Raw genomic sequence first — 25,585 nt, 5'->3', positions numbered from 1 at the left:
GAATGGAGGTGAAGACACTTTTGGGATGATATGTAATTAAGCCACTGTGTTCAACAAAAGACAAACCACATGCTTTGGAATAACTGCATTTTAATTACATAAATTCTATCTGTCAATTTCTTGTTATTGACATATGCAGGAAGTGTTGTGGTGGAAGTTAATTATGTTTTCATACAGAGTTTTTGAGAGTAAAAACACAAATATAAAACGGTATGCTACTTCATGCATAATAAATCTATCCTTTTCAGCAACATCAGGAGTTTTTGGTTGTTTCTTTTTGTTCCAGGTAAATGTGCCAATATGGAGTGTTGAACTGGAGGGAAACAGGGAAAGGAGAGTTGGGTCTCTGGGGTCAGAGACACATTACAGCATATTCAAGCAAACACCAAAACACAAATATGCAAACACTACCATATAGTAAAAGAAAGTAGACTTTACATCCTCATAGCATATAGTTCTATTAAAATGGTGCTTGTTTTCACATTTCTTGCCTCAAAATCAATGCCTGTACACACAGACTGATGATAAATGATTGTACAATAAGTTTTGACATTGTACCAATTTCAAGATTAGTTTGGATTTAGAGTAACTACATTTATTGTACAATATTAATATATAGCTAATATGTATAAAGATAAATATTTTCACATCGAATGTATAATCCTATACAGCACATACAAATAAATATTTCCTCTGTTATTATAGCTATTTACATTATACAAGTAAACAAATAAATGTTGTATTTAATATATTATTCAAAGCAAATCTTTCAAAACTGCACCAGTTTAAAAGCATGTGAAGCTAAACCTTAAACTTCTCAAACTGCATAGATCGGATCAGTCCTATTTCATTTATTTGGATCAGTCCCATTCCAGTCTGTCCGTTTAGGAGTCAGTTAGCTCACAGCTGCCACATTGTACTGTTCGTTGGTCAGCACTGGCTGCATTGAGTAGTTTGCCCACACTGAGTTGTGCGTTCTTCTGTCAACAAGACGTAGAGTCTTGAGCTCTATAACGTGGTCTCACTGCTAATGTCCCGAGGGCGGTGGTGGTCGAGGTCTGAGTCGTAGTCCGACTCCATCTCGATCTTGACCTGGGGCACAGGGCAGGACATTCCTCGGCCCATAGGCATGGCCGGAGACGACGGGCAGGAGATCTTCAGGTGGAGGGTGATGCTGAGGAAGGGCAAGCTCCAGTTACCAAACACACCCAAGGACAATAAAACAGTGAGGGTCTGAGGGAGGAGAATGGGGAGGGTGGAGGAGCTCAGCCATGTGGCATCATGACTCCCACTACAGCAGCTCACGCCAGTGATGAGCAGGAGAAAGATGGCCGATGAGTGAAATGAGCTGCTGCTGTGGTTGTCTGTGCACACAACGCCTTATGGTTCAGACTGGGACTGGTTACTGGGAAAGGTAACTTTGAGGCTGGGAAAGGACTTCTACCATGAACATGGGAATCAGTTTGTTGTGGCCCTCTGCAAACCTCCAATAGAGACATGTTTAATATTCCAATGAGCAAAGATCAAACCACATTTTCCAACCCTATTTGAGAGGTCCATATCTACTATATGCCCTATGAACTTTATGTATTTCTTTTAGGATACTGAGGAAGTTCTGATGCCTAAAGTAAATGGAGGACATTTAAATTATCAAGACAATGTAATGTAACTAGTGATAAAAGAAAAATGTAACCTACAATATCTTGACTAAATTACTACACTTTATTAAATCAGCAAATTTTTTATATAAATCTTCAATAGTTCACAAAACGAAACTACGGATGTCACTTTGAGTCTTACATCCAACAAGACTTTGATTTCTACCTCTAAGCAAATTTGTATTTGTTGTAACATTATTTTTCAACAAATGATTGAATGCAGAACCTTATTTGAAGGGCGGTTTCTTTTTCTTTTCTTTTTAAACTGTATAAAACAGATGGTTTTGTAAGGTTTGGTGATAGAAATGCATTCAAGGCAGGTATAAAAGCATTAAAGAGAATAACATAGCGGAATTTTCTTCATCTTAATCCACAGTTAACAACATATTGCAAAACAAATTCATATTAATCAATAATAAATGACACAGTCAATTCCAAACCATGCCTCTTTCAAAGCAATGCAGACATTAAGGACAATTAAATTCTGACTCTCCCACAAAGGAAAAAAAAACAGGGTCTTACAAAGTATTTGTGGTTAACGGTTTAGTATACTGAGAAAAAGTTCCCAGAAACAGCCTCACCAGCTCACTCTATGCAAACTTCTCCATTGTAATTGCTGCAGTTCCAGGTGAGGGTAGTTCAGAGAGTCTAAAACTAGGGTCAGGCTACATTTCACATGCAGGTGTGAGCATCACAGACTGATTTGCTAAAGTGATTCATCGCATGGAGGAAAAAGAAACAACCAAAACAATGATGCTTGTTGCATGTTGATGATTATACATTTGTATACCAACCGGCCTAAAATAAATCCTCAACATGTACTAGATATACAGCAGGCTTAATATACCACACATTATTTGTAATCATCTATTTCAATTCCATATATGTGAATCCAAACGAAGAACCCTGACCAATGGCTTTGAGACACAGAGCAAACTACAGTATACAGCATGCAAGTCAGGTCTAAACCTCAAAGTAACTGCCTTTCAGAAAAAATCTAAACTAACAAAACATATCCATGAAGAAATATAATATGCTGAGTTGTATAGCACAGTGCACATTCTGTAAGACATTTGGCTTTGGCACACGACACAGGAAGAGTAGCAGCAGTAGTATGCAGTTAATAACATCACAGTGATCTGCATTGCCTTAAAGTGCATGGAGAGGAGACTGATCTCAAACATGACAATGAGGGGAAACTGGACTATGATAACATATGTAATATGTAAATAATCTGTCTTCAATTGTAAATGCGCATGTCTGCCAACAAAAGTGATCTTTTTGTTTTGTTTACATTTGTTCTTAAAATCTGAAAATAAATGAATGAAGGAATATGCAAGAAACAAGGGTGTTGTCTTATTAGATGGCCTGTAATAAAACAATTAATTCCTTTGGAAGTTAACAACACAGTACACAACTCATGTGGGCTAATTGTATGTTTTTCATGGGAAAAGACACCATTATATAATGCAATGCAATCATATGTACAGTGTCTACCTCTGTATCTGTGTTTGCTGTGATCGTGTAACTATTTGAGGATTTAAACCACAAGAACAAAGAACATATTAAATCTTACCTGCAGTGGTATCTAGCCACGCAGAAAGTTTGAGTTTAAGTTGCTAGTTTTTAATATGCGTCATATAGATTTCTGCTGCCACCTGATCACAATGGAGGTGAACGGAATTTAGTTTGTGGTGCTCACAGCCTTATCAATGACATTTAAAAACACTTCCACAGCAGTGCATCTTGCCACAAACAGCTTACCAGGTAAGGGCTGTTTTTTCAGTGTGAATAATCTGCACGTGAATATAGGTTTTTGAACCATTGTATTTGTCATGAATACTTTCACGCAGAACATGTATATTGCGCCCTGAAAAAGCTTAATATTCAAAGCTTTAGCTGGGAGCTGGGGAAGTGGTACTCAACATGCAGTGCGTGAAGGACCACTGTGACAAGAGGAGCGCTTTAACCTCTAGGTTAATAGGCAGCATGGAGTCATTTCTTTAAAGCAGTAGCACTCACTCACTAGCAAATACCAAAACTAAAATGCAATAAAATAGCATACACTAGCTGAGGCTATAAAATAGAACAGATTGCTCATTTACTGCCTGTAGGCACTAACGTCTTCCAAGGGGGTCAATTATTATCACTGGCCTCCTCTCTCTGCCTGATGTTTCCGTGTGGCAAGTGATTAAGTCAGAGCCTAGACGCTAAATATCTAGACATATAATACATTCACAAAATATTCTATTCCACAAAAGTTGGTTGACTGAGATATACCTAAAATTAGCTATACTATGTACGTTTCATTTTTTTTTAAATTTGTGTGAACTGGCCCTTTAATCTGAGCACATTTAGTGTGTATGACAAACTTTTCCCCAGCACACGGGATCACAACAGCTTTCTGTCTATGTCTGTGTAATGGAGGCTGTGTGTGTGTGTGTGTGTGTGTGTGTGTGTGTGTGTGTGTGTGTGTGTGTGTGTGTGTGTGTGTGTGTGTGTGTGTGTGTGTGTGTGTGTGTGTGTGTGTGTGTGTGTTAAAGAGCACTGTGTGTGGCAGCAGCCTGGCAGTACCCTCCCCATTGAGACTCTGCCTCATCAGGATGGACAAGATCTTTGTAGGGGATGTGCAGTTTGAGGACACAGTACCTGCGATCCAAGTCTGACTCTGGGCTGGGTGAGTGGTTGGAGTAGGCGTGACACTTATCCTGCAGACAAACACATAATAGAGAACCAAATGATCAGAAACTTGTGTCATGATCCATCATTACTGCAGGGGGCAGCAGAAGCTCGAGTTCCTCACCTCCTCCTCACTGTCGTCTGGTTTGGGCTTCTTCTTGTCATTCTCCTTCTCCTTCCCCTTCACCTTATTCTTATTGTCATCCTTCTTCTTCTTCCCAGGAAGGAGGTCATCTATCCAGGCCAGGTCGTGCTGGGAGAAAACCATGTCCAGCATCTTTCTGACGACCATCAGACCAAGAATCTGAAGGGTTCAACACAAAGAGATTCACTACGACACAAGCCTAATTTTAACTCTCATTAACATTCATTGCATATCCAAGCTATGGTCTGATTATGAGTAAGCTGGATGGCGTTTCTAAATTACATTAACATGAATCACTGTTAAACACAGTGCAATCAGATCACTTCTTCTTTTAATAGTTAAGACTCCTTAAAAGTGACATGACGCCTCTGTTATGTTTCTTTACATTTACTAACATCTGAACAATCAATTTTGAAATGGATATTTCATTTGAATATGCTGGTTAGATCTCTACCTCCTTGGACTGGATATGTGGTTTTTTTTTAGCAGCAGCCCATGTCTGAGCATCTTCAATGCATCCCAGATGCTTGTAAAGAAACTTGATTTCATGCGTTATGTTACCAAATCCTATCAAATTATCTGATAACACAGGCTGCATGTTAAACAAAAGACAGCTGCCTCTCTTCCTCCACCCACGATACAACAACACAGGGTTTATCAAACGCTGTTTGCAAATGTGAGCATTTTATCACATACCATAACGGGAAAGATGATGGCCAAGAAGGTGGATTTTAGGGTCCAGAGCACAGCGAGGCATGCGATCTGGACCAGTGTGAACAGGTGAACCTTCCTCAGGGGAACATGACGGAGGTAAGGGAAGTCGGGCTGGTGCTTGGACGGCATCATGTACAACTTAATCCTGTCCCAGAACTGTAGACGAAGATCAGACAAAGGGGGAAAATGGAGGAGAAAAAGGTAGCACAGTTTACTTACATGCAGAGCTCCATGAATGATTAATCCCAAAGTATTTGTATGCGGCACAGCTCAGCTTCCTCAAATTGGAGAAAAGTTTTTCATTGAGCACCTTCTCCAGCACAAACTCACTGAGTCCAAAGATATAGTTTTTTTAACTCATCTCAATGCATGTGTAAAATTGTTACTCTAGATATTGTTTTTTTATAATAAGACACCTGGCCATCAGGAGCATTCACTGACACTTTCAGTACAGCCACCCGCAGATATGTTTTATGTTTTCAGCCCAGGGTTTGATATCTCTTGTTTAGCCATTTCACATTTGCAAAATTTGGAAGCTTATAACTATTTTTTTTCCCCCTTATGTGTAAGGACACTACGGATCCCGTCTGCCTGCCAGCTTGTTTGTTTGCTTGGCAGCTTTAATAAGCCGCTTCCCGCCTGCTGTCAGAAATGCAATAAGTAAGATGTCCAGCCACAATAACTCAATTTACTATGACAAACAACATCAACAGATGGCACACAGTGTACCTGGATTCCACTGAGGGAAGCTACGCCCATGTAGAGGAAGACACCGTACAGCACAGGCATGGGAATGAACTATAGGCATCAAGAAGGCAAGAAAACATGTTATCACAGTCACAACTTAGACAGTAACAACATTAGGCAAGTGAGAAGTCTGATGTGTTAATAAATAAAACGATTTTCAAAACTTTCAAAGTTACTCTAAAAAACATCATTCTTTTTTTTTTTTTGCCATGATCATTTTTCTGAGTTACTTATTTTTCTTTAATCTGTGTGAGCAGGAGAAAATAAGTTTTGGCAGGTGAAACCTTTTGTTTTTATCAGGATGATTTTTCTGGAATAAAAAGGTATTAACTTTGTTGATTTCTATTTGGATTTTATGTTATGGACCTACAAAGTGAAGTGAAATAAAAAAAAGTTTGGGATAAATAAAACATTTGTTCACCCCCTTTGTCATAAAGCCTCAAAATAAGCTCAGTTGATATCAATCACCTTCAGCAGTTACATAATTAGTTAAATAGAGTCCACATGTTTGCAATCTAAGTGTCACATAATCTGTCACATATGTTGTAATACTCATTTCTTGTGGTTGATATATGCTGTATATTTTCAGGAAAGCATTTGTTAAAAAGTAACCTATATTTAGATGTTTTAGTCCTCCACAAAAAATCTGAACAAACGTCCACCATTTACTTCCTACCTTAAGTATTGGAGCGAGGAAGATGGAGACTCCGGTGAGGGCAAACACCAAAATACCTGTCATTCTTTGTTCTCTGTATATTGGACATTGAGGAAATATACACAAGAGACTGTCAATTCAATTTCAAAGGACTTAACAAAGTGTAACTCTCATACTGTGACATTGCCAGTGGCAGCCTCGAGGGATTAAGTCACAGTATTCCTTTAATTTCTGCGTTTCTATCGTATTGAGGACCAACCTGACCCCGAGGAACTGAGGCTGCTCTCCTGGAGCGCTTGACGCACTCTCCATCTTCAGAGAGTCGATGTGAGCGATGGAGATGACGGTGGCAGCGACGTACCAGGGCAGACCCAGGAAAGAGCAGACGGCCATAAGGACGCCCACCCAGAACAGATCCAAGTGGTATCCACAGCCTTTCTGCCAGGGAAATTTGAATTGTTTTGTCATTTGAATGTTACACTGGCTTGGATGTTTTTTTCTTTTATAAATACATTTTATCGATAAATGAATTCAATCAAACAAAGTGCAACACATCAGAGGTAAAAACAAGCAACAATACCCCTTTATGATATATATGAAAGATATGTATCATCCATATATATGCCTTACCTTGAGTTTGTTCTCCTTGCGGTTAACAATGACGGCGCTGATCTGCTGGTCCATGAAGATGAGGATAGTGACGAGGAGGGCAGGGACGAAGCTGGCCAAGTAAACCCACCACGGGTTCTTACCGAATGGCATCACCAGCCATCCACGACCCGGTCGAGTTGGCTAGCGGGAGATGAGAGGCCACTTTGTTTCAACAACTGAGCATCCCATTTCCACAGAGGTACATGCACTTTTTAGACTGAAATTGGTATCTATGATGGAATCATTCAACATTTTGGGACAGACATGTGTTTGAGAGTTAGATTTATAGGTGCTTGGTTTTTTTTCTTTGGAATGAGCCTGCGCTTATAAGATAATCTAACTGTCTCCTGGCTTCAGCTTCATATTTAATGTTCAGAAATAAGAGAGGGATACATCTTCTCACCTTGTTATCAGCTAGAAAAAATATAACAGTTTTTCTCACATTTTGAAACAATTTCTTAATAGCATGGATCATCCAGTCTTGGAAAGTACTTAATAAAATAAATGAACGACAATGATTTGCTGTAGTTTGTGCTGTCAAAAACTTTGTAAGAACAGCTAATACATATAGCTAATTTATGAACACATTTTATCTTATTTTGAAGAGTTTGAAAATAGGTACCTTAAATTCCGTTGGGACAATTAGTTTGGGAGTTTTGAGTCCCAACAACAAATCAAGCCCCACGAACGTCATGATGGACATGAAGATAGAGAAGTCGCTGATGAGTTTCCTCAACTGACAACAGACAGAGAGAAACCAAATTTAGAAAAAAAGAAAAATGAACACACAGGACAGATGTCAGCAGCAGTTGTATGTTGGGTCTGAGGGTATTGTATAAACACAGCTATACAATCAACAACAGGTCGCTATGCTGCTAAAAAGTACATTAATTATCAAAAGTGATATGCATAGAGGGACATACATGACATTTGACCTCTGCATTTAACCCATCGTAAGCCTTTTTAGGAGCAGTAGGCTGCTTTGAAGTGTCTGGGAAGCAACTTGGGGTTCAGTGTCTCACTTAAAGACAGACCTTAAGTGAGACAGTAGGATGTTTTTTATGTGTTCATTATTGACATTAAATTCAATGAAAGGTACATTGTGTAGTTTTGGCCACTAGTAGTGCTATTGAGCAAGGTTTTTTATGTTCGTATCATGCACTTGCACACACAAGCACATTACACATTCCTGCTATTCAACTGATCGACAGTTGGTGGCATTTACGGCAACTAAGCACAGCTATAGACCAACAAAGGCATTGTAGAAAAAGACTGCAAGCTAGCAAACACGAATGGAACACTTTACAATTGAATTAGTTTATTTAACCTGAAGGATGCTCACAGTGGGCCTTTTGCAAGAGTCACTCATACAAACAGCTGCTACTAAAGTCAACTAAAACAAATAAATAAATAACATCATGAACATAAACATCATGCAAAATGAATATTCTGTAGTTCATAATATCATCATCATGACTTGCCAGTTTACTGAGAAATTTGACGTTTTATTCTTTTTTGATTTCTTGATTTTGTTTTTTTAAAGGTTTTTGTGAATCAAATTTGACCACAAATGGAGCTGAAAAGGCAGCCTTATAAAGTTTGTGCAGCCGAGGGGATTTAGTGAGTCCAACTTGGAACACTAAAGTGCATTAAGGCGATGAGTCCAGTTTAAATTGAACTAGACTCCTCTTACTTATTCTGCATAGTATGTTGCAAATCTTTTTTTTTTCATTTAAACTATAAAACACAGATAGACTGACAGATTTATTTGTCACCTTTGTAGGGAAGTAGCGACTGAATTTGAACTTCTTGAGACTGACAGTCATGGAATAGGTGCCGAAGAAGAGGATGAAGGACATGAGGGCCAGATCAGGGACGAACTTGCAGGACTTTCCAACCAGAGAGCCTCCGTACTTAAGACACTCCTTCTTGCTCAGCTGGCTCCAGTCCAAACCTGTCACATTCAACTGGGAGGGTGGGTGGCAGTGGTGGGGAGACAGGAGAGGATGAAAAAGAGTGAAGCGTTTTGACACAGATGTAAAGGAAAATGTAAACACCGAAAATTGTCATTACAGATGTGAAGTTGTAATCCAGAGTAAGACAAGATGATGGGTTACATGAGAGAAACAAACAAAGGAGAGAAAGAGGACAATAAAGCAATATTGATAATACTTGGTTTGGCTGTAAACAAAACAGTTAAATATTTTCTAACATTGCTATCAAATGGGGAAACATATTTTGTTGTGGATAACGTTTATTTTTGACAAATCACAAATAAGTTTCCAATTTGTCCAAATTTCTTAAGGAAAGGAAGAGGTCGTAAGGATGAGGTCGGGTGATTGATGGACCATAAAACACAGGGCTTTAACCCAGGAGACTGCTGTCTGTACCCTGTGTGAACTAAGTACTTGTGTTGCCTAAACATAACCAAGTACTTTTGTTGCGTTCTTTGGTTTTGTTTTGTTTAAATTTAGTAAGCATTTTAAGCCAAAACCAACTAAGTAGTTTTGTAGCTGTTTTTTGTTTTGTTTTGTTTGTTAACCACGTGTTTGAAACAGTTTTTAACTGCATCATTTTCATCAAGAAGAAAATGTGTTTCCCTCGAAAGGTAATTGAGTGTGCAGTTTAGTTGTATTGGAACATATTTTTGTAGGAGACAGGGTTGAATATAGAGGCAACAAATTGAAAATGGATTGAAAACAAGTACTTACCCCAGAGACACTAGAGCTGTTATCTGGTATTGGAACTAAACCATTGAAGATCATTGCAGCCACTGTTCATGAATGGGAGAGGGACATGCAGAGACAGGAAGGGAATAAGACAGCAAATGAAGAGGGGGTGAGGAGGGAGACAAAAGGAAGAGAAGAAAAAGAAAATCACAATGAGAATCCAGTGGCTGGACATTGCAGAGAGCACTATGAGGCTCGTGCAGACAAACAGAGAGGTACTCACTTCCAAGAGACGGCAGCCAAATTGTTTGTGCATGGCGAAAACAAACAAGAGACAAATCAGTGACAGAAATCAATGTTTACAAAAATGACTGCAAATCACTGCCATTTTCAAATATAGTAAACAGATAAGCAAACATCTGTGAATTGGTACAATGAAGGAATCTCATTTAAATTAGATTTCCATTAAGCCATGCAACCCCAAGAGAAATAGTTCAAGTTAAAAATACAAAATGTTACATAAACACAAATACAATATTTTTTTAAAGGACCCTTTCTATTGGCTATTAAAGAATCTGTACTGAAAAGGTACATTTCATTTTATTGTTGAAAAAGTCTCAGTGAGAGTTCTCTGTTGGACAAACTATGTAATGGTGAAACTGTTTCTACACTAGCTTAAACATATACTTGGCATTTCTGTACTGCCATTTTGTGTTACTTATTAGCCGGCATACAAGCAAGTTATGTATTGTATATTTTCCTGGCCAACAGTAACCACAGATACATGCAAAAATGTATTTATACTTATACTAGAAAAACAATGAATTGATTTTAGATTTTTTTCTTTAATCTAACATCACCTAAAATGATTTCCTAAAATGGCTGTAAAATGCACCTGTTTGATGATGAACTCATAACCAGAGCAATGACTAAACATGAATAATTGGGAAAAAGATGTTTGTCATTTTGTCAACGGTTTGCCATTCTGCTTATGACTATTCACTCTTCATCTCGAATGCACCACAAGGGACAGTTTTCAAAGCAGCTTCTGCTTGCAACTGTTTCACCCAAGTGGAAGGGGAAAATATACATTGCCTCATTTGTTCTCACTGTGATGGATCTCAAATGTCTCTTTAAGTTAATATTATAGTTTAGCAAAGTGGCAGGAAATTAATTCATAAACTTAGGGTATGCTCTGGTTAGTAGTAATTAGTATGTAATTGGCGGCAGAATTTGATTTGAAAAAGGAAGGCTACCAACGTGCAGCACTACATTGATACTTAGGCTGATATGATAAATGTTGTTTAAGATAAAATGTCTGTTTCGTGCAGCTTGAAAATGAAAAAAAAAATCCCACACTCTCCGATAACTAGACTTTAATGTCATGACAAAAAACATTCTCACTCCCAACTCGACTGACTTGGTTTCACACAGGGCTTCTGAGTGAAAGTCCCATGTTTGTTTGAGACATCCATCCTCCCCTCTCGCCCTTCATATGTGGACTTTCTGACTCTTTATACTACCTCTCATGCTTTGGCCGTCTAATACTGACGTGGATGGGTTTACATTGGAGTTGGTTGAAAGCCTGAAGCATCTCATACAGATGCTAAAGGTGCATTGTATGTTCATTAACATACTCTGTCCCATAAAATAAATAAATGAATGAATCAGACTACTGAGGCCAAAAAGAGCCACTTGTAGCCACACAGCCAACTTTCCGGATAAGACCCCCGTATCTCCCTGAGCCGAGGGGTGAACTCACTCAGGTCTGGAGCCAGGCATTCACACTTGTAGGTGGTGACTTGGTCAGGCTTAAAGTCGGTGTTGATGGGGTAATATTTGAAGGAGCCCACCATCTTCTTAATAGCATCAGAGATGAAGATGAAGGAGATGAGGCTGGAGAAGCCTTCCTCGGTGAAGCGTGTCATGTATTTAATAATGTAACTGGCATCCGTGGCTACCAGGATGAAACACTGCAGGCAGGAGTGCATGCCGATCCACAGACGCAGCTCCATGTAATCTATGTCGTTGTTCCTTTGGGAGTGAGAAGTCAGAGAAGCATGGTGAATGCATTGTTGAAGGAAATTCATGTATACAACCAACACAAACATATCCAATGCTAGTCTTCTGCAAATCTGTCATATGTATTTTTAACATAAAACCACGGAAAAGATGCAGTTACCATTACAACAAGTCTGACATTTGACCAATCAGAATGCTCATTGCATTTGGAAATTAGATTGGCCATATGACATTATACACTCACATGGTTAGCAGTTTATGTGCTAGGATGAGTTTCATTACACAACAGTGTGGCAGGACTAAATCATTGCTGATGAAAATATATAAATAAATAAATAATATATGTGAAAACTGTGAAAAGTTTCTTCTTTTAATTGCCTTCAAAGATCTAAACCCTCTAGATAATGTAGACATAAATTTAAGGTGAAATCAACTTTGTTTTTTGTTCTACTAGCAATACAGACCACCAGTGAATGTGTTTTAGATATAAGCCTTAATGGAATAAAAGCTAGAAAAACTGTTGTGTCTAGACTTTGACAACCACTACATATGTTCATATCATATCATTATCATGAAGAGGGGTCATACATTGAAGAGCAGGAGATTCAGTTGCTTTTTTCTTTATAATGGGATTATCTCATAATCCTCTGAATGACACCAAGAAGGGGGTCTACAGTACTCTGTATTCCCACTTTGTCTGTCTACTGCAAGATCATTTGGCTCTCAAGACGCTCACTTGCTGAATTCAAACAGGAGCTTTTCAAAGATGAGGATGGGTCCAGTGGAGCTGAGGATGATGAGGGGCTGACCACTGAAGAGACAGAAGACAGAGCCAGCCAGAGCTGTTCCCAGGAAACTCTCCATCACACCCTGTTGGAAGGAGAAGAGAAAGGGAGGGGGGTTAATATACACGTTGTTGTGGAATTAGACTCCCAGACCAAATTGGTGGGAAATGAAAGTGCTGCTGAAAATAGCTGGAATGGTTGGGACTGATTTGAAAAAAAAAGGGGCGTGAGATGGAAGTGGCTGCCGTGTGTTAGTGCGTCAGACATTAAACAAGATGTTTTATTTCAGCTTGACAGGGAGAGGAGTGAACGAGTGCCAGTCAAAGCACTTATCTGAAGTGATTCCTGTGTGCATCTGTGTGTGTGAGTGTGTTATTGCTTGTATTAGTGCAAAGATATTGATGTGGGAATAGAAAAAGGGAGACCTGGTTTGATGCAAAACCACAATGACCTAAAAATACTCTGACCTCGCAGTGCAGTGGAGCCTTAGGCATATTTATGAAGCCAGATACTCTCTGGCAAAGGGTAGTTCATATTAAAGAGTTAACAGTATCACTGTTTTATGACTGAGAAGTTTAAAGTAAACGAATGATGATGTCTCGTAGGTTTTCTCAATTGTTCAAATATGCAAACACATTTAGATGACTGAAATGCTGAAGAAGATAGTTTTAATTCAGCACAAATAAAAAAAAAATAGGAAAACAGTGCGTAGGTTAAGACCGTGAATATATTTTATATAACCTGATAAATATGACACAAATTAAACGTCCTAAACTAACACCAGTGGATTTTAATCTAGGGCTGCTATTTGCCTGTTTGCTACAGCAATATTGTCTAGGCATGCTTTGGCACTGGACACCTATATGGGTCATGGACAATCAGACTTAGTATCAAGGATCATGCATGCATAACTAATATGTATTCAAATAGTTGCTGCTGTAGCTGGATTTTATGTTTTTTGATTAAAGGAATAGTTTGAAATTTTGTAATTTATGCTTTTTTGCTTTCTTGGTGACAATTACATGAGAACATCATCACCCCTCTCATATCTGTACAAAAAATAAGAAGCTGTGGAGCAGCTGATTAGCTTAGCGCAACAACTGGAAGCAACGGGAAATGACCAGCCTGGCTCTGTCCAATGGTAAGAGAAACAGCCTACCAGCACATACCAAACTCACAAATAACTTTTTTTTATATCATTTGTTAGAAAGGACAACCTCTGGATTTATGGTGGGTTATATGCTTGTCTTCTTAGGAGCAATGACTTCCTGAAGTCTCTGCTGTATGCCTGGCAACCTCAAATTGACCATAAGACTACAGGAAGTGACTGCTCCCATACAAGAAAACATAACTGGCAGGTTTCTGAAGTTTGTCACTCTCATTCTGTTTACCTGGTAGTTGTCGGTAGCATCTCCTAGTAGACCACCGAAGGTGATGGCGTTGGTGATGCAGCCCAAGTAGATGAAGAGCACTGCGGAGATGGACTGAATGTGGAAACCCTCATAGATATCACTAGGCAGCCATGGCAATTTCCGCTTTATGTCCAGGTACAGACCACCACAGAAGCTAATGTACACGGAAAACCACACTGGTTAGGATTCTAAATAAAAAAGTATTACTGCATTAGATCCAGATTAAATCACGTTTGGTTTGTTAGTTCTGTTATTTTAGGCACAGCACTGAAACTGGAAGTCCAGCACTGCTGCACAGACCCAAATTGTGCTTTGTATCCTCAAATAAAGTGCTTATTAAGGAGCGTCTGTCTCTTTTGGCGAGCCCAAACAATTACTACGCTTTGCCAAATTTTGATTAACTCACATTCAAATTGAATTTCCATATGCCAGAGTCAGGTTAAGCTTGAGCCAAGCCTCTAAGCAGCTTACCATGTGGCCTGGACTACCTACCGTCCAGTGAATGCCAGCTCCTCTCCAAGCTCATGTTGCGGTGGCATCTCTTCATCCTCAGACAGGCCTCCTCCTCCTCCAGCTGTACCGTTCATCTGACCCAGCTCGTTTAAGGAAAACACTGACTTCCTGCAGAAAAGATACACAGGACACAGATGGGAATAAATAACGGGGGGGAATCAATTCATTCATGTATGTTTATTAAAAGGCTACTCCATGATGTTATCAGTGCTGTTTTCACCCCTGCAAGCTTTGGCTGGTGCTTGCTTACTCAAAGACGTTATTGCTCCCTGCATAAAACTTCATTCAGGGATTAATTTATTTAGCTACCGTCTAAATCTTTGACAAAACAAGTTGATTTCAGTGAAGGTTTGACTTTGTACAACTGTTGTAGGCATAAAACTCATTGTGCCTCAGACAAAGATGCTGAGAGCTTAAGTGCATTGCTGATATGGATAGTAAAAACTCCAACCTTTTGTCAGCCGTGGGGACTTTCTTGGGCGGCTCAATGCGAATTTTGGGATCCCATTCTCCAGGCGGCAGCACAATCACCTCATCCAAAAACTCATCTATGCCTGCGATGAGGTCCTCACGATCTCTGGCCTTGTAAGCTACATCGCTGAAGAGCTGGGAGACAGAGAGATAAAGGGAGAGGATTTCACCATTTCAATTAGCTTATATCACGGTGATAGTGATCAGTATATGTAGTGCTCTAATAATATCCTCTCTGATGGCCTTTAGAGAGTTGAACATAAACCATGGAAGCTATATCGACATTTGGACCTCAGTTGGATTACTTTAAAAAAACACTGTCAGTCAGTGACTAATCATGCCCTAGGAACACTGTGAGCCAAGTGCAAAAGAGCATAATCAAAGGATTGAGTCTAATTGGCATCTAGGGTATTTGTCCAGTTCCAGATTTTCTAAATGGTCACTGCATGCTGCACAGACAGCAGGTCATTAGGACAGTAAATCAAAATTAGAGCACAAACTAAACATCAGAGTAAAACTTTTTAAATTAAAAGCAGCAGGTATCTGCAGCATTGGGAAGACAGTTTTATTTTTTCCCCCAAGAGTGGTATGTGGTACCTTCACAGACTCCAACATAAACAGCTTATTGATTCTGGTCTTTAGAAAAATCAATGAGTGTGTTTGAGTCTTTGTTGCTGAGTTTCTAGAATTACTTAAATCCAGCTAATAACTGCATATGAGAATCAGACAATGTTTGTGTTACTGTATGGGCGCTTAATGAACCCATTAATTGTGATTTTGTTTTTACAAATAAACCCAGTGAGCATTTTGTCATTTGATAGATGAGGAGGCATTAGAATACATACATGTTAAAACAACAAACAAGAGTAGCTATGTGAGGTTGTACTTGAGCAAAAAGCAAATGCTAACACAATCACAATGACAATGTTGACATGCTTAGCAGGTATACCATGTTCTCAGTTTAAACCCCTTTAGCTCCTATTAGGATTCCACATTACTATTGGGGCCAACCTGAGATCACTAACCACTAACCATACAGTCAGTGTTTGATTGTGGCAGGTGAACATACTATTTTTGTGCAAAACTGTGGCAATCTAAAATAACAGCCTATTATTTCTTTACCACTTGCATCTGTAATTTAAATACACACTCACATTAACAAGCCGTGGGTGACTCATTATTCCAATTGAAGACCTGCTCCTAACTGATGCTTAACAATCAGCATCACTTCCAGATGCAATTTAAACACATGTCACATACATTTTAATTTCAACTCCAGTACAGTTAATGACAGGTTCTGTTCCTACAGGTTTAGTGAGACAGCTACATCATCAGCATGTGCTGTCTAATAAAGAAGGCATGTCATGGAAAAATACATATTTCAATACACAATGACACTTACATCATCCACCATTAGGGTTGCTATGGCTCGGCCAATCTCATTATACGACTTGGCTTTTCCTTGGGGTCCCAAGAGAATAAACAGGAATCTGTTTGGTAAGGAGACAAGCGTTAGGCATGTGCTTAAGTGGCAGGTGACTCTGAAAAGGCCTTTGTTGTGTGAAGGTGAAGAGGCAAAAGGCTGCAGATCAGTTCACCTGGTGGGGACAGGGACCTCGGTGAGACCTCCTAGTGTTGTAGCCTGGGCCAGGCGGACAAAGGCTACAAAGGGTTTGTTTAGAAAATCCACTTCTCCCACCAAGACGTTGGATGCCTCTGCATCTCTTGGAATTTTCTTCATAAATTTATTTTTTAGCTAAAAAAAGTGGAGAGACAAAGAGAGAACATGTTAAGACAGCTTTTATCAGTACAGGTTTCACACTGAAACATTTTTCACCTATATCTATTACTTTTTTCTGAAACAATTTAACTGTATCATTACTGCAAACTATTTAGATAATCAAGTAATTGTTTCAGTCACTTTCTAAGCCAAATTGGCAAACATTCCCTGATCATAGCTTTTAAAATGTGAGCATTTGCTGTTTTTCATTGTCACATGTGATAGTAAAGTGAGTGCACTGACTTTTCATTATTTTCTGACATTTTATAGGAAAAACATAAGAAAACAAACAGCAAATAAATTGATAGTAAAAATAATTATTTGTTTCAGCCGTATTTTGCGGCAGCAATGACTGGATCTGCCCACATTGATAATTAAAGTTCAAGTCATGTTTATCATTTGTTACTAACAGTCTCTCTAAACCTGGCAGTGAGTCCTGGGAGGGTGTCGTTAAATAGGCAGACATTTGCAAGATAACAACCCTGTGTTATCCACTAGCATTGAACAGCAGTATTCCGAGAGGCAAAAGACTGAAAGAGGGTTGGCAAGCTAACCTGACCTGTCTGATTGCATGTAAAGGTGTGGCAGGATATTGGATGGCAGCACAATAACACTCAGTGATGAAGAGCCTTGCCAATAACACACAGCCCAAATCTGTGGCTGCATGTGAAGGCCAAGCACGCGGACTGGACAACGAGATCCATGTTTTTCCTAACGCCAGTTCAATATTGACACATACACACATGCAGTAACAAACTAGCACTTGTCCATTGTCACATGTGACACACTGAAGGCCTGTAAATACAATTTGAACATCCAGCCAACCACTCAAAACTGGGTTACTTAGAACTGGACAACAAGTGCTCGTCGCCATAGTTGCAACAACAAATAACAAATTCTCATTCATTCGTTTTTGAACATTAATCATCGCTGTGAATGACACTTAATCCTGACCTGTCCTTGGTAGCTTAATCCAAGCAATAACAGCACGCCCTTGCCGCGGTCCAAGCATGTGTCACTGGGTTTAAGCCATATTATAGCATCGGCCACACAAATGAGTGAGTTATGTGCCTGCATGCTTCCTCTATCACTAGCTGTCAACTTCAACAGCAACAGCAATGAAAGATTGATGAGACTTAGGAGTGAGCTGGTTTTCGCCTCTCTGCTGAAACATCAATTCAACCCAACATTAATGCCTTACTGAGACACAAGGTAGGTAATCTCTACAATAATGAAAAGCCACAAAGTGGAAAATGAGATAGCTTTGATGCTATCTCATTTTCTATTTTTTTTTTTGCTATTATAAAAGATAAAACAAAAATGTAATGATAAGGCCAATACCCGGCAAATGTAAAACACACTTGCTCTGAGTAATTGTTGATTTTGAGGTTGTTAACTCAAACGATTGTTTGTTATATCATATCACTCTTTTATGTGTTACTACGATACATAAAGTCATAAATTCGTCACCTGGTCTGTGCTGGGAGTATCTGCAATATCATTCATACTCCTACTCTGGGCGTGACCTGGAGTTCAAAACAACAACAACAACAGTTATAACATCTTAATTACATGCAATATATTTTAGATAATTTATAAACCCACATTGTTAACAGTAAAAAGAGCTACACAATACAGCTATAGTCTACAATAACAATACAAGCACTTACAGTTACCATTTATGACAAAGAAAGAGCAAGGTAAAGCAATAAGACAAAAGATACAGACACATTTTTTGAACTACTTCTCCCCTTTTTCATCTTAACCACATTGGGAATGATATGTAAGACAATATACGACTTAGAAGTTCTGGAGAAATGCATCCAGATGAAAAGTTATAAAAATTTTATATTGTGTGAAATTGGTTGCTCTAATGCAGTAAACAAGTTGATGCATAAATCAACTGCTTATTTTTTTAAATGCTTGATAAAAAATGAAAAAGCTCCAGAACAATCCAGGTCAATCCAAACTGTTTTATTACACTAAATTGTTGAGATGCCAATCCATGACTTGATACTTAAAATATGTTATTTTACCCCAAAGATGGTGAGAAGTATGTACATTTGAGGACTTTGATAACTCTTAAATTGGGGTCAGTAAACAAATGTTTGTTCATGTGTGAAGGAATTGAGTCCAGCTTTCTCATCATGAATTACAGATCAATATGGCTGACACTGGCCTTTGAGTAAGTAAGTAGGTAGATTTGTTTTTGAGGCAGTGAAAGCCATTCCTCTCTGACGAGCAGGGGCAATTTAAGTATTTTTTTAAAATGAGGTGGCACAGGGGAGACCAAGAACCAGTCAGGGGTGAACCATGGGAAATCAGAAAATTGGATTAGAAATAAATATGGCGTTGAAAATTGGATTCGAAAACATTGTCCACGACTTTCAGGCTCTTGGGCAGTGCCCTGTGCCATAATACAGGTGGTCTTACAATGGCATCAGGAGGGCACCAGCGGGTCAATTATATTTTAGGGGGGGTACCTGATACGTGAGGTAGACTCCTGAGGTATCAGGTACCCCCCAAGTGCACACCCCTGCTGACATGACTGAGGTTTGTTCCTGATTACAGTTATTCAGTATAAATATATGATTGTGAAGTGAAAGAGTCACTGTGTAGAAGTCCACAGTATCTATGCTGCTGTCAAATGCTGCTGATTTTATGCAGTTTCAGTAGTTTTCTCCTGATTTTTAAGATATTTTAATTAACCCTGACTATTCATGAATCAAAACCTAACCTGTTAAACCTTAAACAAAACAGACTGAGTAAGAGAGACAGAGATGTATCTAACCATAATGCACAGTCATGCATGCAAACCACAAACACTCACGCAGGCGACCATAGTTGGCAGACTGCTGTTTCATTCGGAGGTCCTCTGTGGAGCGATTAAAGTTAGCTACTGGCCCTGGACCTGTCCCTGGACCACCTCGGGGCCCTACATTACGATCTGGCAAGGGAAAGGAAACAGAAACAGACACAAACAGTAACAGAGGGATGGGGGGTGATGCTTTATGATTTGTCTAGCAGTAGGTGTCCTGCCCGGATGAGATGAGGAAATGCTACAGCGGTAATTAACTCATTAAACATTAATGCATCCCTCGTGGAGGATATGAGCCTTGTTGACTGCAGGAGTGCGTTCATTCATTTACCAAGTGAGTCCCATATATGCATAATACATTTCTCAGAGGGTGCAAAATTATACATGGTCCCAGAGTGGAGTAATCATTGATAAAGAAAAGATATTGCTATATATCAGGCACACAGAGTGTTATTTAATGGGATGCATGTCGTTATACATGCTGTGCAACATTGTATGTGATATTATTAATCATAGAAATAGTGGTCCCATAATGTATTTTTTTTCTGTTAGATAAAGCTAGATGATCATTTCCAATAGCTACAGAACTGGACACTCACTGCTGGAAGAGCTGGACTTTCCAATGTCGGCTAGCGAGCGGTGGATTGGCTTCTTGGTCTGGTGTCGATGTTTCCTCAGCAGGACAAAACTGATTTGATCTCTTAGTTCAGGAGATATCATGCCTTCCTCTATCTGTCTCTCAATGATGTCATCTGTAAATGGACACATGAAAATTTTGCATTGAGAGTATAAACATGTATAAAATCCTGCTGGTATTGTGTAAAGCACATGTAATTGACCTCAATTTAACACAGTATTGAGCAGTTCGTAACTGAGTACATTTCGTAAAACTATAAAAATTGCCTCCAAACATCATGCAAATGCCCTTTAATATATTCACAGCATATATACAACATCCTGTGATAGTGTCAGACTACAAGAGTTTTAATAGCACTAAAGCAACGTTTGGTGTTTAATTTAAAGAACGACTGTGCTGGTTGATTTTTATATCATTGGGTAATGCTGATACCCCAGGCTCCATAAGAGCAATAGACAGTGTTTGTGCATTTCTGATGAAAGAATGAAGAATTTTCTGTGTATAATCATTTGAATATAATACATGATTTGCTGAAAAATTGCCCACAGCAAAAAGGAATTTCTAAAAGAAAAGACAATAACAAGAATTAGTATAGGGAAAGCGGGAAAAGCTCGATTCGGCAACTGTGTCACGCAATTGTAAACAGGGAAAGTTAAAAGAGGTTGTTATGGTAAGGATATACATACAGTAGCAAACCATAACCTGATACCTGAGGTAGACTACTATTTAGATTAAACTATCTTTAGAATACTATGAGGATTACCTCAAATTGGTCCCTAGTTTAGTAGGTTGTGAATACTCTAAACCAGAGTTTCATATAGAATACAGTAACATATATAATAATGCTTACACCTCTGCTTAATTATCACAAGTAGTCCCATTTTGGAGTCGGGGCCTGAGCCTGAGGCGGCAACACAATACTTTGTTGCACTCATGGGTTTTTGGAGGGAGCTAAACTTCTGGTGCATTGAAACAATTTAGCTTTGGGAAAAACTATAAAACAGCTGTCTTTCTGTGCAGTTCAGCACATAACTAGGGGAGGGTTTGGTTTGCTAACAAGATATCAGCTAACGTTATGTTACAAGCTGACACATCTTCAAACATCTCACCAATTATCTGCGGCAGTGAGTAGCCTTCCAGGTCCAGCAGCACCGTTCCCGTCTGGAGACACGTCCTGAGCTCAAAAAGACTATGCAGGGACAGCGTGGACACGTGTGGTTTACTCCACCTCTCCCCTCCCTCTTCCACCTTCTCTTCGAACTTTACCCACCTGAAGGCAGCAAAACCACACAGAGAGAAGGAACAAGTGAAGAATGCACAACTGTCGAGATTTCATTGAGCTCAGCGTCTCAGCTCTGCTGGTGGTGCCCATTACTCAGAAGATGTCTTTGGTTTGAGCTTGCAGCTCCCAGGCATGAAACTGTATGAATACGAAGCAGAAGGGTGTTTGTGGAGGAGAGCAGTGACCTCAGTTCACTCATAGAGGAAAACTGTTGCTGCTACTGATTTATTTGTATACATTTCTGAAATTTTGAACTCTTCACAGTCTGACAATGCCAATTATTTTCATTTTGGCTTATGTGTTCTGAGAGTTAATTTTGCATTCACTTAAACCAAAATCCATTTTGAGTAGGCTGCGCAATAGAAAGTTGACAGTGCTTCCTATATTGTTGGTTGAGTGTGCAAAGTAACTATTAACTGAGTTAACCTTGACCTTAATTTCCATTTTTCAAACATCAAATGTCATCCAAACTATTTATCAAAGCAGTTTCTTTACGAATAGAATTTGTATTTATATATATAAAACACAGGTGAAGCTAATGACAGTAATGAATGCCCTCTTGCATTAAATTGCCTTAGTATTACATGCCACTGAGTGAACACAATACGTGGACGGGGTATTGATAATCTATATCGCATTTTAATTTGAATACTAGTCAACAAGCCAGACTGGCGACCTGTCCAGGGTGTACCCTGCCTTCGCCCATTGACAGCTGAGATCGACTCCAGCACCCCTGCGACCGTTAACTGGATAAGCAGGTTACGGAAAATGAATGAATGAATGAACTAGTCAACAAGTTTCAACAGCCTGTGAGGGAGAGATAACTGCTGGTTCTGTGTACTCAACCGTAGATCAAAAACGTGGCAGATGCTCTTGCAAATTGGGGGAAATAAATCTCCAAAATCAGAACAACGAGGAAGGATATATTTAAAGCCTTTATAATTGTGGCTAAATCATTACTATAGACAACATGTTTTAAGCATTGTAGGTCTTCGTCAGGGCATTTAACAAACAACGAAGACCTACAGTGGTTGAAACATGTTAGCTCAATTAATGATTTAGCCAACCATATTTAAGACCTTTAAATATCTCTTTCCTCGTTGTGCCTTCCTTTTGGAATGTCGGGATGCTTTCCTGATTTTTCCGTCATGTCATGATGTGAACATAGTTTGCTGGACACTGATGTGTTTTTTGGACAGGCTGCATCATTTGTCAAGTGGACATACATCAGATTACAGAATATTTTAGCGAAAGCAAAGTAACAACATACAAACGCAATTGTATTTTTGAGTTCTAGAAGCATGACTGTGTCTGAATCTGATTGTGCACGTGTTTGTGAGTATAGTCATCCACCTGGCCGACTCCTTCCACTCCAGCTCGTCTCCTTCTCGCTGTAAAGTGTCCATCTCAGTGAAGAGCGTTGGCGTGGGCATGTCATCATCTTCATTCAGGATGTAACGTAACCGCTCTGCCGCTGGAGACACTTTGTAATGAAAGAATGTTTTTTTTTTACATCTTATACTATCATTAAACATAATATTAAAAAAGATGAGCCTACAGCCTTTCTATGAGACGAACATGATGACCCTTTTCCTTTGCGAGAGGTCAAATCAAACTAACCTTTAATTTATTATTGTAAATAGTGATCTCAAATCTGAATTAATAGACACAGACGTTTTAACTATAAATATTTTCAATTACACCTTGTTTTCAACCAGCTGTTTTATGTCATTCCATGTATTTTCTCTGCAGCACTAGCAGTAATGATTTCAGTATTGAATCGTACATCCATATCCCACATTTCTACCAGATAGGTATTCAATTATGAATCTACCGTATTTAAAATCCATTTTGTTATTGTATAGAGGTTAAATAGGACCCAATGTTCATTAGGGATGCTGCAGGGTAATGAGCTGGTGGGTCAATTATATTGAACGAACTATACATTCTACTTATATGTTGTATTATCTGAATGACAAGAGGAAAAGATCACCGAAATACAACATTCATGACCACTTACACCTTTCAAAAAACATGTTTGATGTAGAATTCATTTTCCTTCCATTGCTATTCAAGTTGTTTATTTCCCCCATACAGGGCACCATTTTCTCTTGTTGTCTTGTACATCTTTATTGTCACTGATATTTACCTCCTCCTGGTAATGGCACTATATGCATTATTGATATTCATGCACTAACACATTCCAAAATACTATAGTTTAGTGTTGATACAGTCCAGACAAAGTAAACACCTCTGCTGCACTTGCCACTGCTTGCACTATATTGATTTAGCAAGGTTGACAACCTTCCCAGGACAAGTCTTTGAAAGCCAAAGCAGAAGTGTTCTGACAGACTAGTCATTACTCCAACCTGAAACAAAGGCTACACAGTCTCAGGCCATGTCTCAAACTCCTGCTGTTCGATGTTAAAACTGCCCGAAGGAAACAAAATCAAATAAAAAGCATGAGGTGGAAGAGTGCAACAAAATTGTAATACATGACACAGTCTGGATCATGTCTGTGCCAATTCGTTTTAAGTAAAAGCCTCCTTGGCAGCTGTGTGCAAAAAACTTGTTATATACTCCAGACTTCACTGGAACAGTTTCTACAAGAGTGCAGCCTTACTTCCCAATATTTGAGACTATTCATTTCCCTTTATTCTACAACAGTTGTATATTATGCACAACTTTAAGACATAAAATTGTCTGACTTGTATTAGGCAGATTTTAAAAATAATGGTCAAAATTAATAAATCCAAGGCTGTGATATACTGACTTTTGGTTCCTGGTACGATTCAAGACCCAAAAACATTCAATCCTACAATTCCCATAATGCAACATGTAGCGTCTTTTGTTAGACTCCTACTGCCTTCTAAGCAACCACATAGTGAAACGCAACATGCTACAGGTTTTATGAAAAAAAGTGTTCCTAAAGCCTGATATGACATCATTATTAGGTTTTTTTTTCTCAGATTTGATTAAGCTATTAAATTGAGATTCAGACACTACATTAATGGCTAGTCTCAAAAGGTTGGTTGCCTTTAGAGGTCTGTGTTTGACACACAATCAAAATGTTCAAGCACAACAGAAACAGGAATAGAGATCCAGGGGAAAACTGATCAGGCCTCACTTCACAATGATTTGAGGTTCTTGCTTTCCATTATCTTCTCATTTCATTTTATGGCTCTCCGTCCACTGACTTACTTGTGCGGTTGATGTCTTGGAGACTCGGCTCGTTTGAATCCAGGATTCCTTCCTCTATGTCTCCGTAGCGGTTGTGCTCTTGCTGTCTGTGGTGGCTGTAGTGTCTGTCCCTGTCCATGTCAGCCGCCTCACGACTAGAGCGCCTTCGCCTGCGTTTGCGCCGATATCCCCGAGGCACTGGGACACCTATGTAGATGGACTGATGGTCTGGGGACAAATATGAACGGTTCCTGGATGGTTACATGGTTAATATACAAATGGTTGCACTCATATAAATGCAAAACTAAAGTGCCAATATGGGTTCCTGTAGAAGACAGATTTAATTTAAGAATGGGAGCAAAGTTTTTCCAAAACAAGCCTCAAAGTAGTTGACTGACAGTGAGTAACACTGGCAGATTGTTTAATTAGATATTTCATTAATTCCTTTAGTTTTCAAAAACTTTAACAAACTCTGAATTAAATATATTGCCCACCATGTTTGCTCATAAATAGATAAAAGCAAATCAAGTCTATTCATAATTCCTCAGGGCTGTAGCTTTCCTGTGATTTAGCATTTGGCTCATAAAATCCCTGTTTTGCAACAAAAACCTGGATGATGTGAGTTTGATCATCTGCTGGCAATTAAGTTGTTGCTTTAAAACTAATTGCACACTAAACCCCATGTGGAATTACTAAACAACGGGGAGACGCAAACCAATATCGGATGTTTTGAAAAAGAACAGAGCCTGCTGCTCAGTGTGAAGACA

The 25,585-nt window shown here is 39.0% G+C and overlaps 1 protein-coding gene across 1 annotated transcript; it reads right to left on the bottom strand.

The window, feature by feature from the left end:
• Window positions 1–1,008: 1,008 nt before the first annotated feature.
• On the bottom strand, window positions 1,009–25,059 carry slc4a5a (solute carrier family 4 member 5a). The gene is made up of 24 exons (XM_054611509.1): window positions 24,840–25,059; window positions 22,992–23,121; window positions 21,466–21,626; window positions 20,313–20,471; window positions 19,732–19,827; window positions 18,372–18,427; window positions 16,720–16,877; window positions 16,524–16,611; window positions 15,102–15,256; window positions 14,630–14,758; window positions 14,117–14,291; window positions 12,677–12,810; window positions 11,681–11,952; window positions 9,961–9,995; window positions 9,025–9,216; window positions 7,872–7,985; window positions 7,229–7,390; window positions 6,858–7,036; window positions 6,620–6,692; window positions 5,926–5,994; window positions 5,179–5,352; window positions 4,462–4,641; window positions 4,308–4,366; window positions 1,009–1,174 (listed from the first exon to the last, which is right to left on the bottom strand). The coding sequence occupies exons 1-24, from the start codon at window positions 24,955–24,957 to the stop codon at window positions 1,009–1,011; spliced, it is 3,234 nt and encodes a 1,077-aa protein (XP_054467484.1). The 5' UTR covers window positions 24,958–25,059.
• Window positions 25,060–25,585: the final 526 nt, after the last annotated feature.

The sequence above is a fragment of the Anoplopoma fimbria genome, chromosome 13, assembly GCF_027596085.1.
Source record: "Anoplopoma fimbria isolate UVic2021 breed Golden Eagle Sablefish chromosome 13, Afim_UVic_2022, whole genome shotgun sequence".
In the NCBI taxonomy this organism is placed as follows: Eukaryota; Metazoa; Chordata; class Actinopteri; order Perciformes; family Anoplopomatidae; genus Anoplopoma; species Anoplopoma fimbria.
Note: the sequence above shows the minus strand (reverse complement) of the source record. Positions and strands in the feature narration are given on the sequence as shown.

Coding starts and splice junctions, on each gene's coding strand:
- slc4a5a (XM_054611509.1), bottom strand. CDS start 24,957: ATGGACAGGGACAGACACTACAGCCACCACAGACAGCAAGAGCACAAC. Junction 16,878..18,371: donor ATACTCCCAGCACAGACCAG/GTGACGAATTTA, acceptor CACTTTTTTTAG/CTAAAAAATAAATTTATGAA. Junction 7,391..7,871: donor TTGTCCCAACGGAATTTAAG/GTACCTATTTTC, acceptor ATCTCCCGCTAG/CCAACTCGACCGGGTCGTGG.